At 45.8% G+C, this 13,706-nt stretch overlaps 1 protein-coding gene across 2 annotated transcripts in view; it reads left to right on the plus strand.

Annotated features, from left to right (window-relative positions):
- The window catches only part of APOO (apolipoprotein O), a 101,962-nt gene that overhangs the window by 14,226 nt on the left and 74,030 nt on the right, over positions 1 to 13,706 (plus strand). For both annotated transcript variants that reach the window (XM_033949269.1, XM_033949268.1), the window contains exon 2: positions 6,461 to 6,568. In XM_033949269.1, coding sequence (XP_033805160.1) covers positions 6,461 to 6,568 — 108 coding nt within the window. The remainder of the gene's footprint in view (positions 1 to 6,460; positions 6,569 to 13,706) is intronic.

Genomic DNA, 13,706 nt, shown 5'->3' on the forward strand with positions numbered 1-13,706 from the left:
CCCCCCCCTCCCCGGAAAGCCTGCATGTTCCCCCTGACCTCCCACACATCCATTTACCTAATTCCAGTAGCGGAGCAGCCTGCAGAGAGGATAGCCAGTGCTAGCGATCTTTGCAGCCTGCCATAGGCCTCCGGAGCTATCTTCCCTTTGCCGCAGTCCCGTCCCTCTTCTGACATCAGAGGCAGGATCGAGGCAGAGGAAACAACAGCTCCATAGGCCGATGGAAATCTGCAAGGATCACTAAAGGTACCGGTGATCCTCTCTACAGGCTGCTCCGCTGCTGGAATTAGGTAAATGGATGTGCGGGAGGCTAGGGGCAAGCCGGACACCAGCACTTCCCGACTGATCCTCCCCCCCTCGCCCTCTAAAGCAAGAGCGGCCGGCCAGCAAGAGGCAGCGCTGCCGCTCCTGCTTGAGGGGGGAGGGTTAGTCACCGAATCGGGAGGCCTTTTTTTATTTTATTTTTTTAATCGATTCACCCGAAGTGAATCAGTAAATCGTTTCAAATCATGAATCGGGCAGCATTAGTACAAGGCTGTATACACCACCCTTCCTGTAAAAAAAAGTATATCCTTAGATAACTCCTGAGCCTATCACCTCTTAACCTCACTGGAGTTTCCTTTCAATTGAAAGAGCCTTGCCAAATAGGTATTTAAACATCTCTCCCCTCTCCCGCTTTTCCTCTAACGTATACATATTGAGATCTTTGCTGTCCCCATACGTCTTATTAAAAGTCAAAATATTTATATATAAAAACATATAAGGTAAACCATTCTAAATCAAACATCATGCATGTTATCAAAAAATAAATTGAGTACAGACTAACAAACACAACCCCCCCTTTTTATCAAGCAGCGCTAGAGGTTTTTAGTGCAGGCCGGCAAAATGCTCATAGGAATTCTATAAGTGTCGGAGCATTTACTGTGCCAGCGTGTGCCAAAAACCTCTAGCCCAGCTTTATAAAAGGGGAGAATAATTGATTGAAACCATAAAAGTGACAAATGAACCAAGCCATTATAAATCGTGTACGTAAATGCAAAGGATAGGCAAGGAAGATGATTTTACCCAGGGACACGTTTAAGCAGTTTCTGTTATGAGATCCTGGGATGTATAACGGAGGCTCTTTTATTTTCCTCCCCTTTGAACGTTCTCGTACTGTGCTTCTTCTAAAAGAAAATACAGTAGGAGTAGGCCGGCACTCGACAGCTAGAGCAAGTGTCGACAGATAACTTGGATTCTGGAAACATCAGCAGTCTGAGACTGTAGCTACTACTTTATAGAAGTATAAACGCGCTTTTGAAGTTGTCTCTATGCTGAAAAAGTCTCTCTATAGTTATATTCCCTATGTATGAAGGAGTTCTCAAATAAAGGGAACTTTTCTTGATGTTTATTGGCAGTTGTAGCCTGGGAATACTTGGTTCCTTCTTAGGTTTCTATACAAAAGTGTTTTCTAAAATGTCAAGAAACTCTATATGTATTCTGGGACATTGAGGATTTGATGGCTTCTCTTTAGCAAAGCAGCTTCCATGGAGGAAACACCAGCTCCCTTTCCTCCATCTGGGACTGATGATATTAAGTTGCATTGTTTTCTTTAGTTGGGAACTTTTTCTTTTCAGATTTTCTGTACTGGATACTCTCCTTAATTCTGGTTTAAGAGACCCTATCGTCTTTATTTTTAGTTTCTGGTTGATTGTCTATGAAAAATTGCAAGAAAACCTTAGGAAACTGGGCATCGAAATGGTAGATGAAATTTAATGTGGACAAATGCAAAATGATGTACATTGGGGGAAAAAAAATCTAAGTCATATTACTGGATGCTAAGAGCCACCTTAGGAGTTGACACCCAAGAAGATCTAGGTACCATTGTAGACAATATGTTGAAAGCTTCTGCTCAGTGTGTGGTAGCAGCAGCCAAAAAAACAAACAGGAAGCTAGGAATTGTAAGGAAAGGAATGCTAAATAAGACCAAGGATGTTATGTTTCTGTATTACTTCATGGCGCAACCTCAGCGTGAGCATTGTGTTCATTTCTGGCCACCATATCCCCCCCAAAAAAGCAGTTAGAAAACTTTCAATGGAAGTAAAACCCGGATGTCTCAATCCATCCTCCTTTTTCTGGAGCCATACGGTAACTCTACTTTGGAGCAGTCTTTAGAATTGTAAATCCTTTTCTTTTTTTTTTTGTAAATCTTTATTAATTTTAAAATATAAATAGTGCAATACAATGAATTTAAGCATAAATCAAGAAACGCACTTTAAATATGCAAATAATTCGGAAAACACTCATTTTCTCCCCCCTCAACTAATAAAAGTAGATATACATTTATAATTTCCATACAATAAATAAAATAGGAATGATAATACATTTCCTTCCACCCTACCTCCTACCCTGGATGTCTAAGGAGGTCAGATATTGTGACTCAATAAATAATGCCAATGGGCTCCACACCATGTTAAATACTTTACTAAAACCTAAAATTTCAGCGTTCATTCTTTCATATTTATAACAAGAACACAAGTTTGCCCACCAGAAAGTATAATTAAGTCGATCATAACATTTCCAATTGCGTGTTATCATTTGAATCCTGTTCTTTTAATTGGAACTAGAGAGTTGCGCGGGGACAGAAATCCTACCCATCCCTGCCAGGATCCTCTCCATCCCCACCCGTCCCCGTCAGGATCCTCCATCCCCGCAAGGAATTACCTCCATCCCCGCCCGTCCCCATAGAAAGCAGCAATTACTTCTGACAGGATCATCAATTCCACAGTTTCTTTTGTGTTTGCGCTGCTGTTTTCCTTGTGGAATCTCTTTGGTGGAACCCTTTTTTTGTTTTCTGTTTAGGTAATTAACTTATAAACCCCCTCTTTTACTAAGAGTCCATTATATTATATGGATGAACCCTGCTTCCAAAGCCTTCCATCCCCGTAGGAGTCCCATGGGCCAGAGGGGGGTCCCCGTGGGAGTCCCGTGGGTTAGGGGGGGATTCCCGTGGGACCGCCACGGAAGCCGCAGGATTCCCGTGATCCCCGTTCCCGTGCAGACCTCTAATTGGAACTTCTGTCTGCCATTCCTAGTAGTGGGCTGATTGAGACACAGGTGAAATAAGAAACATGAATTCAAGTCAGATCGGTTTTGATCTTTTTAGATGAAGATTAAAAAAAAAAAAAAGCTATGTCATTACATACAGTAATCGAAATCCAGGGATGTGCATGAGGAAAAATCCTTTGGTGCATTTTTTTAAGTTTTGGCCTTTGTTTTTGAGATTTTCAGGGGTTTTCTGGTTCAAACATTAGTATAGTACATGCAAGTCTGCTTTACATACTTTAATTCCTAAGTTAACAGACATTGATTTTTATATACACTATGAACTTTTTTAAGGCTAACAAACCAAATGCGAGCTTTGAGTGCGCTTTCCTAGTGAGAATTTTATTAAGAAAAGAACTGTGCAAGACAGCTAGAGTTAGAACTAAATTCATTTTATGTATAAATTCTTTTTTTTTTCTCTTATTCTTACACTTGCAACAGATTCAGTATGTATTTTTATTTATTCAATTTTTTTATACTGTTCTCCCAGGAGAGCCCAGTATGGTTTACATGAATTTATTCAGGTGCTCAAATCATTTTTCCCTGTGTGTCCTGGCAGGCTCACAATGGGGCAATGGAGGGATTAAGTAACTTGAATCCAACTCCTATAACTTTCTCACTTATATTCAAGCAATGATTTACTTATGCCACAATTTCATTGAACGTTTCATGTACATCACATCTGAATGAGAGGAGAGCCTCAGAACCCCGTGCGTTAGTACTGCACTAGAAAGGGAAAAGATCTTCACCGGCTCTTGACCCCCTTCCTACCTACAGCAGACACAGTAAACGTTTCAAAATGGTGTCAGAAAAGTCAAAACTACTTAGCTTGTCTCCGTCTGAGCAAGCGTGTGAATCAGTACGCTGCTATGCTGTCCGGAGCCCTGACACAGCTTGTCTAGCGAATTGTCAGCTAGCCTAACTTCCGTCGGCTAGGACTGACAGAGACATAACACATTTCCAATACCATTGAACATTCTACCTACAAGCTAAGTAGTTTTGACTTTTCTGACACCATTTTGAAACATTTACTGTGTCTGCTGTAGGTAGGAAGGGGGTCAAGAGCCGGTGAAGATCTTTTCCCTTTCTAGTGCAGTACTAATTGACATTATTACGCACGGGGTTCTGAGGCTCTCCTCTCATTCAGATGTGATGTACATGAAACGTTCAATGAAATTGTGGCATAAGTAAATCATTGCTTGAATATAAGTGAGAAAGTTATAGGAGTTGGATTTGATTTTCTTTCTCATTCCTGTATAGATTTTTTTTGGGTATTCGGGATTAAGTAACTTGCCCAGGGCCACAAGGAGCAGAATAGGGTTTGAACCCACAACTTCAGGGTACTGAGGCTGTTGCTTTAACAACTGTGCTGCACTGAAATTGGGGCACCATGTGTCTTTTGAAAGGGCAAAAATGATAGTTTTTGTTGAGAAACAGTATAAAAAATGTAAAAAAAAAAAAGCCAGAATGGGGCTAGAGTCGGTAAATGGCGCAGAAAACTTGGCACTGAACAGTATTCTATAAAGGGCAGTGCCAGACAGGCGCCTTTTATAGAATAGCGCACAGGGTCAGAATCTATGCCCAACTTTGGGCACTTTACATCAGCTGAAACCAGGTGTGAATCTTGGCACATAAGTTGGGTGTGGATCCCCTAAATTCTATAACACACGGCTGTACTCACTCGAGGAAGTAGGGAGAGAGGAGACATGATCGAGGCGTTTAAGTATATTACCGGCCGTATCGAGATGGAAGAAGAGATTCTCTTTCTCAAAGGACCCTCAGCCACAAGAGGGCATCCGCTCAAACTCAGGGGCGGGAAATTTCATGGCGACACCAGGAAATATTTCTTCACCGAGAGAGTGGTTGATCCTTGGAACGAGCTCCCGGTGCAGGTGATCAAGGCAAACAGCGTGCAAGAATTTAAGAGCAAATGGGATGCCCATGTGGGATCCCTTAGAGGGTTAAGCCAAGGGAACCTGTCACCAGGAGTGGACTTGGGGGTGGGTCAGTAGAGTGGGCAGACCTGATGGGCTATGGCCCTTATCTGCCGTCATCTTCTATGTTTCTATGTTTTTAAGGGAACACCCCTGACCTGCCCATCGTTAAGGCCAGTTTGTGCAGAAGCACCTAGTCACTGTTCGATAACGGGGTGTAGTACCTCACTTCTATTTTAATGCTATGCCGTGCAGAAAAATGGGTGCAGAAACGGTGCATTCCCTAGATCAGGGGTGTCAAATGTCGGTCCTCGAGGGTCGCAATCCAGTCGGGTTTTCAGGATTTCCCGAATGAACATGCATGAGATCTATTTGCAGGCACTGCTTTCATTGTACGCTAATAGATCTCATGCATATTCATTGGGGAAATCCTGAAAACCCAACTGGATTGTGGCCCTCGAGGACCGACATTTGACACCTCTGCCCTAGATGGTATAAAAAGTAGTACGCTGGAGTTTCTGTGTCATGTGTTGAGGAGGGGAGGAGTGGTTAGTACAGGGGTGGGCAACTCTGGTTCTTGAGGGCCGGAATCCAGTCAAGTTTTCAGGATTTCCCCAATGAATATGCATTGAAAGCAGTGCCCGCAGATAGATCTCAAGCCTATTCATTGGGGAAATCCTGAAAACCCGACTGGATTCCGGCCCTCGAGGACCGGAGTTGCCCACCTCTGGGCTAGTAGTTAGAGCTGCTGCCTCAGCACCCTGAGGTTGAGTTTGATCCAAGACTCGGTGCGGCAAGTCAGTTAATCCTCCATTGCGCCAGTTACCACAGTTAGACTGTTAGCCTGCCAGACAGATAGGAAAAATACTTGAGTACCTGATTACTATTCAATATACTGTAAACCGCTTTGGGTGAATCTCTTCATGAAAAAGGTAATTAATAAATCCCAATAAATAAAGGGAAAGGGGGAGTAGAGAGAGAGAATTTTGTTGTTGTTGAATTTTCCCCTGTGAGATGTATAAAAATATAAAGTTGCACATAAAATCCACCCAAATAAGCTTCTAATGCAGGGGTGTCAAAGTCCCTCCTCGAGGGCCGCAATCCAGTCGGGTTTTCAGGATTTCCCCAATGAATATGCATGAGATCTATTAGAGTACAATGAAAGCAGTGCATGCAAATAGATCTCATGCATATTCATTGGGGAAATCCTGAAAACCCGACTGGATTGCGGCCCTCGAGGAGGGACTTTGACACCCCTGTTCTAATGTATGGGTGCAGCGATATCTAGCTTGGTAGAGCACCACAGCACCACACATAACAAATTAAAGCTAAAAGTGCACATGTTTGCTTGTAGGTTGATTTGATAAAGGCCTTCTCATGTCTGTAGTTCCTATGATATCATTTTGATGTGGGAATTATTATTATTATTTTTTTTTGTGTAGGTCATGAAATTGACGGCCCTCCCTGTCAGTCTGGGGCTGATTTCTCTCCGGGTATATGCCACCAGTGAGGAGGATGTGAGCAAAAAGGTGCTGTTGAAAGTGGAGGAGGTAATACAAAGCCAGTTTCATTGGACTTTTGGACTGCACTGAAATTTTTATAATATGGGAAAGAGGGATAAGCTGCTTTTCAAAACAAAAGTAAACAGTGTGCCTGGGGGCAGAACAAACCTACTTTCTGGCCCCAGGCACCCCTAGTGCTAGAAAATAGGCAAAGCAATTCTAGTCCTGATCTTAGTGATATGCATTGGTGTGGGAAGTAATGATGCTGAGACTGCTTGATAACAGTGATTATAACATGATCAGATCTGACTCCATAATCAGAAAGGGTTTTTTCATTCTCTGGAAGCTTCGGTCCATTAGAGGATATTTTGATGCTTCATCATTTAGAATTCTGGTACAATCCCTTATACTGAGTCAACTTGATTACTGTAACATCGCCTATTTGGCAATTTCCCAGAAGAATATGCAGCGACTACAACTGGTGCAAAATGCAGCGGTCAAACTGATTTTCAGGTTGAAGAAGTTCGAGCATGTAACGCCTTCCTACCGACTCTTGCGTTGGCTGCCGATGGAGGCGCGTGGGAAGTTTAAGTTTAGTTGTTTTTGCTTTAAGGTACTAATCGGTTCAGCCCCTAAATATATAACTGACCTTTTCTCTTTCTGAACCAACAGACATAAGAGAAGCTCACACTTGAATTTTGTTTCCCTTCTGGTTAGAGGATGTAAATTTAAAAGACATCATCATCTTTTCTCACATCAGGCAGCATTATGGGGTAAAGATCTGGAACAATTGCTTACGCCTACTACTTATTGGTAATTTAGGAAACGCCTAAAAACATATCTGTTCCTGAAGTATTTAGGAAACTAACCTGCACAATCTTATTCCACAATAACAACTGTTACGGTAAGTAAAGCACAGTTACTTACCGTAACAGGTGTTATCCAGGGACAGCAGGCAGATATTCTTGACTGATGGGTGACGGCACCGACGGAGCCCCGGTACGGACACTTTTAGAGTGATTGCACTCTAAGAACTTGGAAAGTTCTAGAGACCGCACCGCGCATGCGCGAGTGCCTTCCCGCCCGACCCCGACGCGCGGTCCCTCAGTTAAGATAAGCCAGCTAAGAAGCCAACCCGGGGAGGTGGGTGGGACGCAAGAATATCTGCCTGCTGTCCCTGGATAACACCTGTTACGGTAAGTAACTGTGCTTTATCCCAGGACAAGCAGGCAGCATATTCTTGACTGATGGGTGACCTCTAAGCTAACAAAAAGAGGGATGGAGGGAAGGTTGGCCATTAGGAAAACAAATTTTGCAAAACAGATTGGCCGAAATGTCCATCCCGTCTGGAGAAAGTATCTAGACAATAATGAGATGTAAAAGTATGGACTGAGGACCACGTAGCAGCTTTGCAGATTTCCTCAATGGGTGTGGAACGGAGGAAAGCTACAGATGCTGCCATAGCTCTAATTCTATGTGCCGTGACAGAACCTTCCAGTGTCAGTCCGGACTGAGCATAGCAGAATGAAATGCACGCAGCAAGCCAATTAGATAGCGTACGCTTAGAAACAGGACGTCCCAACTTATTAGGATCAAAGGACAGAAAAAGTTGGGGGGATGATCTGTGGGGCTTAGTACGGTCTAAATAGTAAGCTAAAGCCCGCTTACAGTCCAAAGTATGAAGAGCCTGTTCCCCGGAATGAGAGTGAGGTTTAGGGAAAAAAACAGGTAGTACAATAGATTGGTTGAGATGGAACTCAGAAACAACCTTAGGGAGAAACTTTGGATGTGTACGTAGAACCACCTTGTCGTGATGAAAGACAGTGAAAGGTGGATCAGAAACTAGTGCATGGAGCTCACTGACCCTCCTGGCAGAGGTGAGAGCAATAAGGAAAAGTACCTTCCAAGTGAGAAACTTGAAAGGAGTGGTAGCCAAAGGTTCAAATGGAGGCTTCATTAAGGCGGAAAGTACCACATTGAGATCCCAGATAACAGGAGGGGCTTTAAGAGGTGGTTTCACATTGAAAAGACCTCGCATGAACCTGGACACCAGGGGATGAGCTGAGAGAAGTTTTCCATGGACCGGCTCATGAAAGGCCGTAATGGCACTGAGATGAACTCTGATGGAAGTAGACTTGAGACCAGAAGTAGACAGAGAAAGCAGATAATCCAATAGAGGTTCCACTGCAAGAGACTTGGGGTCATGATGATGTAGGAGGCACCAAGAAGAAAACCTCGTCCACTTTTGATGGTAACATTGTAGAGTGGCTGGTTTCCTGGAGGCGTCCAGGATGGAGCGAACAGGCTGAGATAACAAAAGATCATCTGAAGTCAGCCCGAGAGATACCAAGCTGTCAGGTGTAGAGACTGCAGGTTGGGATGGAGGAGGGTTTCCTGATCCTGTGTAAGCAGAGATGGAAACAGTGGAAGTAGAAATGGATCCCTGGAACTGAGTTGAAGTAGAAGGGAGAACCAATGCTGTCTGGGCCACCGTGGAGCAATCAGGATCATGGTGGCTCGTTCCCTCTTTAGTTTGAACAAGGTCCGAAGCATGAGAGGCAGAGGAGGGAAAGCATAAAGGAATAGATTGGACCAATCCAGAAGAAACGCATCCGCTGCCAGACGGTGAGGAGAGTAAAGTCTGGAGCAGAATTGGGGCAACTGATGATTGTGAGGAGCTGCAAAAAGGTCCACCTGAGGAGTGCCCCATTGTGCAAAGATGGACTGTAGAGTCGATGGGTCGAGAGTCCATTCGTGGGGTTGGAGAACTCTGCTGAGCTTGTCCGCTAAGAAGTTCTGTTCTCCCTGAATATAAATCGCTTTCAGGAATAAGTGGCGCGAGGACGCCCAAGACCAGATTCTCTGGGTTTCCTGGCATAAGAGGCGAGAGCCCGTTCCCCCTTGCTTGTTGATGTAGTACATAGCCACCTGGTTGTCTGTGCAAATTAGAAGGACTTGAGGAAATAGAAGGTGTTGGAAGGCCTTGAGGGCATAGAACATTGCCCTGAGTTCCAGGAAATTGATGTGATGCTTCTTTTCCTGAGGAGTCCAAAGGCCCTGAGTTTGGAACTCGTTCAGATGAGCTCCCCATGCATAAGGGGAGGCGTCGGTGGTGATGACCAGATGATGAGGAGGCAGATGGAACAGAAGGCCCCTGGAGAGATTTGAGGATATCAACCACCATTGCAGAGACTGACGAAGAGACGATGTCACAGATATGTGTCGTGAGCAAGAGTCTGTCGCTTGAGACCACTGGAGAGCCAGGGTCCATTGAGGAGTGCGCAGGTGAAGCCGTGCCAGGGGTGTGACATGAACTGTGGAGGCCATGTGACCCAAGAGAATCATCATCTGCTTTGCAGAAATGGAATGCTGGGACAGCACCTGCTGACAGAGCGATTGGAGGTTGTGAAGACGGTTGTCCGGCAAGAAGGCTCTCATCTGGACCGTGTCCAGTACCGCTCCAATGAATTGAAGTCTCTGCGTAGGCAGAAGGTGAGACTTGGGTATATTGATTTCGAACCCCAGTAGTTGTAGAAAAAAGATGGTCTGGTTGGTGGCCAGAAGAACAGTTTGAGATGAAATGGCCTTGATTAACCAATCGTCCAGGTAGGGAAAAACCTGAAGGTGGTGGGAGCGTAGAAACGCTGCCACCACTACCAGACATTTTGTGAACACTCTTGGAGAGGAGGCAAGACCGAAGGGGAGCACTCTGTATTGGTAATGACAGTGATTGATCATGAAACGAAGGTACTGTCTGGAGGCCGGATGAATTGGAATGTGAGTGTAGGCCTCTTTGAGATCGAGAGAGCATAGCCAGTCGTTGTGATCGAGGAGAGGATAAAGCGTAGCTAGAGATAGCATCTTGAATTTTTCTTTGACCAAACATTTGTTGAGATCTCGCAGATCTAGAATAGGTCTGAGGTCTCCTGTTTTCTTGGGTACTAGAAAATACCGGGAGTAGAATCCTTGCCCTCTTTGGTCCAGAGGAACTTCCTCTATGGCGTTCAGAAGCAGGAGGGACTGAACCTCCTGACAAAGGAGGGCAGATTGAGGAGTGTGCAAAGCAGACTCTTTTGGTAGACTTTGGCCCGGAAGGGTGTGAAAGTTGAGAGAGTAGCCGTGGCGGATGATGTTGAGGACCCACTGGTCCGAAGTGATAACTTCCCACCGGCTGAGAAAGAAAGACAGTCGTCCTCCTATCGGTTGAGGGAGGAGAGGAGATGGTTGAACGCTGGCTATGCCCTCGAGTATCAAGTCAAAAGGGCTGAGTCGATTTTTGTGGAGGAGGCTGCTTAGCTGGTTGTTGCTACTGAGGCCTAGGTGTTTGCCGCTGCTGTTGCCGCTGCCTCCTAGGTTGCTGAGTGGAAGGCTGCAAGGGGCGAGCCACAAAACGCCGCTGATAGGCCGTTTGCTGTCTGAATGGCCGTGAAGGTGGAGGTTTCTTCTTAGTCTTAAGAAGGGTATCCCAGCGGGTTTCATGAGCCGAGAGCTTCTGGGTCGTTGAGTCCATAGAATCTCCGAACAGCTCATCCCCTAAACATGGGGCATTAGCCAACCGGTCTTGATGATTAACATCAAGCTCAGAGACTCTGAGCCAAGCCAAACGGCGCATGGCTACAGATATGGCTGTTGCTCTAGAGGTAAGCTCAAAAGTGTCATATATAGACCTTACCATGAATTTTCTGAGCTGGAAAAGAGCTGAAGAGCACTGATGGAAAGCCTCACGATTTCCCACAGGAAGGTACTGCTCAAAGGAAGCCATGGTGGTAAGGAGATGCTTTAAATAAAACGAAAAATGAAAAGCATAGTTACCAGAACGATTAGCAAGCATCGCATTCTGGTAAAGTCGCTTACCGAATTTGTCCATGGCTTTACCCTCTCTGCCAGGAGGGACAGAGGCATAGACACTAGCTCCCAAGGACTTCTTGAGGGTGGATTCTACAAGAAGAGACTCATGAGAGAGCTGTGGTTTATCAAAACCAGGAATGGGGATTACTTTATAAAGGGAATCCAATTTGCGAGGAGCTCCCGGGATAGTAAGAGGAGTCTCCAGATTCTTGTAAAAGGTCTCCCTCAGGATGTCATGTAAAGGGAGTTTCAAGAATTCCTTTGGAGGCTGGTCAAAATCAAGAGCGTCCAAAAAAGCTTTGGACTTTTTAGACTCAGCCTCCAAAGGAATGGAAAGAGATTCACACATATCTCTTAAAAAAGAAGAGAAAGAGGTGGAATCAGGTTTGGAGGAAATATCCTGCAGAACAGGCTCGTCTTCCTCTGATGAACACTCACCTTCTGACTGAAGAGGTTCTTCAGAGTCGCCCCACAGATCAGGGTCTCGAACATGGGGACCACGGTCCCGAGACTCAGGGGTGGATGGTTCTCGGTGTCGGGACTTCTGTACCGACTTACCCGACCTCACCGACGCAGTACCGGGCGATGTTATCGGTCGCACCGGAGCCGATGTCTGAACCGATTGGTGATGAGACCTGGGCTCCGGTGCGAGGACAGGCATCGATGCCAATGAGGCCAAGTGTACCGGTACCGAAGGAGTGGATGGTGACAATACAGACTGTTCCACGATCGGTACCGGTTGCTCAGTGGGGACCGATACCGGAGGGCTCGGTGTCAGGAGAGCTGGAAGGAGTTGTTTGAGCTGTTCCTTCAGCTGTACCTGCAAGATGGCCGCAATGCGATCATCAAGGGAGGGCACCGGTACCGCTTTTTTCTTCTGCGGTACCTGCGGTGCCGCTCGACGCCCCGGAGATGAGGAGCCCGATGTCGAGGGACTCACCTCAATAGGGGCGGAGCGCTTCCGCTGGCGCCTCACGGTCGGCAGGATTGGACTCTCTGCAATGGAGACCGGAGGACGTTCCAGCGGGGAAGGCTTCTTAGCCGGCTTACCTGCATGCTGCGACGTCGACGCGGTATCGCGTGGCGTCGATGAGGTGGGTGCCGACGAAACAGGTACCGAGACCGGCGCCGAAGACGCGGGATCGGACATGTCGGTGCCGAAAAGCAGTCTCTGCTGTATCTCTCGATTTTTGAGAGTCCGCTTTTTCAAAGTGGCACAGCGGGTGCAGGTAGAGGCCTGATGTTCCGGACCCAGACACTGAAGGCACCAGTTGTGCGGGTCTGTTAGGGAAATAGGCCGTGCACACCGCTGGCACTTCTTGAACCCGGGCTGAGGGGGCATGAACGGAAAAACGGCTTCTGCCAAATCGAAGGCCGAGGCCTCGATAATGGCAGTAGGCCCCGCCGGGTCAAATCAAGAAAACTCGACAAAACAAGAGAAAATTTTTTTTTTTTTTTTTTTTTTAAAGAAAGAAAAATGGAAGGGCAAAAAGAACCCGAAAAAGTTTACGCGAGCGGGAAGGCGAATGAAAAAATTTTTCAACAGCCGTTGAAAATGCGACTTCTTAGCTCCGCGGAAACTAAGAAACTGAGGGACCGCGCGTCGGGGTCGGGCGGGAAGGCACTCGCGCATGCGCGGTGCGGTCTCTAGAACTTTCCAAGTTCTTAGAGTGCAATCACTCTAAAAGTGTCCGTACCGGGGCTCCGTCGGTGCCGTCACCCATCAGTCAAGAATATGCTGCCTGCTTGTCCTGGGATAACTGTGCTTTATGTTCTAACTACTATGTTCCTATAAAAAAATTATCCAGATGTGTAAAGTCATAGACTATAACAGAACACACTTTCAGGGAAATCACAAGAAGGAAGCACTTATAGTTCAAATCCAGCTCTTCAAAAGAAGCTTTTCTTAGTAGTTGGGTATTTAAGGACAGGGCTGTGGAGTTGGTAGATAAATCCTTTGACTCTGACTCCTCAGTTTCTGGTACCCACGACTCCGACTCCACAGCCCTGTTTGAGGATACTATTGTTTATGATGTGGCATCATTTTAGGATTCTTGCATGGAAGACAGTTCATAGGGAGTTTTCCCCTGTGGCTTGTGCGTATGAGAGCAGATGGGGTTGGGAAGTTGCTTCGACTACATCTATTTCCACCTGTTTTGATCAGCCTCCTGTGTTTTTGCTTGTGTCCAGCCCTTTCAGATGCTCAGGGAACGTTGGTATTAACTTTTCCTAGTGGGAATTCCAACTAGAAAATGGAGAAGAAGCAGGTGGTAGATAAAGGCTGCAATGGCCCAGCCCAATCTGCCTATTTTTCCTTCCTGTTACATACCTGTAAATC

This window comes from Geotrypetes seraphini, chromosome 6 (genome assembly GCF_902459505.1).
Source record: "Geotrypetes seraphini chromosome 6, aGeoSer1.1, whole genome shotgun sequence".
Taxonomy (NCBI): Eukaryota; Metazoa; Chordata; class Amphibia; order Gymnophiona; family Dermophiidae; genus Geotrypetes; species Geotrypetes seraphini.